At 38.6% G+C, this 1,626-nt stretch overlaps 1 protein-coding gene across 1 annotated transcript in view; it reads right to left on the bottom strand.

Annotated features, from left to right (window-relative positions):
- Window positions 1-346: 346 nt before the first annotated feature.
- Window positions 347-1,626, bottom strand: part of LOC111532159 (G antigen 10-like) — a 49,643-nt gene continuing 48,363 nt past the window's right edge. The window contains exon 5 of the mRNA XM_031936606.1: window positions 347-396. Coding sequence (XP_031792466.1) covers window positions 347-396 — 50 coding nt within the window. The remainder of the gene's footprint in view (window positions 397-1,626) is intronic.

Genomic DNA, 1,626 nt, shown 5'->3' with positions numbered 1-1,626 from the left:
AACCCTCCTGGGCTAAGCTCCAAATCTGGGTTCACCTGTTTTGCATCAGTTATAAGAGGATGATGCTTCCAAATATTCCATGATTGCATATTTCTCAAGTTGATTTGTTAAAAATCTTTCATCTCTGTCATGGTCAATGTGTCATTTATCTAAGCATTATGGTGACATAAAAGCTCAAGTGTAAGAGGAATTAGTATGATTAGAAATTTAGCAAGATTATTGCCCAATAAGATCTAACATTAAATACTGATATTTAATTGCATTGAACTCCTCAAATTACTTAAGGAAAAGTTTTTAAGAATAAATATTCATGCTTGAAAATATTTTTGAATGCATGTAAAATTGATCAACACTGAATACCACAGATGTTGCTGTCACTGGATGCGAATGAGGTGCCTAATGGGAACCATAAGACACAGTCAATGATAAAGGGGGAAATAAAAGGGAACCTATGAAAGCACCATCAGACGAGTGCAGAAGCACACACATGAACACACCCTGCAGCTGCAGAAAGACATGGTAGGAAGTAAAGCCCCACAACTCATCAGCCTTCCTTCTCACCAGCTCATGAGTTCACAAGTGAGTTTGCTGAGAGTCAAATGCTCACAGTAAAACTGACAAATTGAAACATCACTAAGAGCTATTTCAAGCATTTTGTAGAAAGCTACAGACAACAGTGAACTTGCTCTGAGCAAGTTTTAATCTATCATCTTCATCAATGGCTAAAGAAATGGCCCCTAGACAGTTTGTCCAATAACCTCTAAAGTAATGACCTTCAAACTTTTAAAATTATAATTCATGAGAAATACATAGTTTGTACATAATTCAGTAGGTATGTGTATGTGTGTGTGCAGTCTATTTGAATATTCTATATGCAGTGAATGCTATTTACTAATTTATTTTATCTCATTTCTTTAAAATGCTGTTTGTGGGGGACAACATGAATCTTACGAACCACTATGGATGACAAACCAGTATGGAAAAGATTACAGCCTTTCACAAGATATCCACAGTGGTTAATAAGTGTTATTACAGAAGTATATGCAAATACACATGAGAACCCAATGTTGTCTTCCTCCTTGGTAATTCAGTCTTCTCAGAAAAAAAATGGTCTTTTTTGTTTGTTTTTTCTTTTCAGACAGGGTCTCCCTCTGTCACCCCAATCTTGGCTCACTGCAACCTCTGCCTCCCTGGTTCAAGCAATTCTCCCACCTTAGCCTGCCAAGTAGCTGGGATTACAGGACTGTGCTATCACACATGGCAAATTTTTTTTTTTTAATACTTTAAGTTCTAGGGTACATGTGCATAACGTGCAGGTTTGTTACATATGTATACCTGTGCCATGTTGGTGTGCTGCACCCATCAACTCTTCAGCACCCATCAATTCATCATTTATATCAGGTATAACTCCCCAGTGCAATCCCTTCCCCCTCCCCCCTCCCCATGATAGGCCCCAGTGTGTGATGTTCCCCTTCCTGAGTCCAAGTGATGTCATTGTTCAGTTCCCACCTATGAGTGAGAACATGCGGTGTTTGGTTTTCTCTTCTTGTGATAGTTTGCTAAGAAGGATGGTTTCCAGCTGCATCCATGTCCCTACAAAGGACACAAACTCATCCTTTTTTATGG

This window comes from Piliocolobus tephrosceles, chromosome 12, assembly GCF_002776525.5.
Source record: "Piliocolobus tephrosceles isolate RC106 chromosome 12, ASM277652v3, whole genome shotgun sequence".
Lineage (NCBI taxonomy): Eukaryota > Metazoa > Chordata > Mammalia > Primates > Cercopithecidae > Piliocolobus > Piliocolobus tephrosceles.
This window is presented reverse-complemented; position numbering and strand designations above follow the sequence as displayed.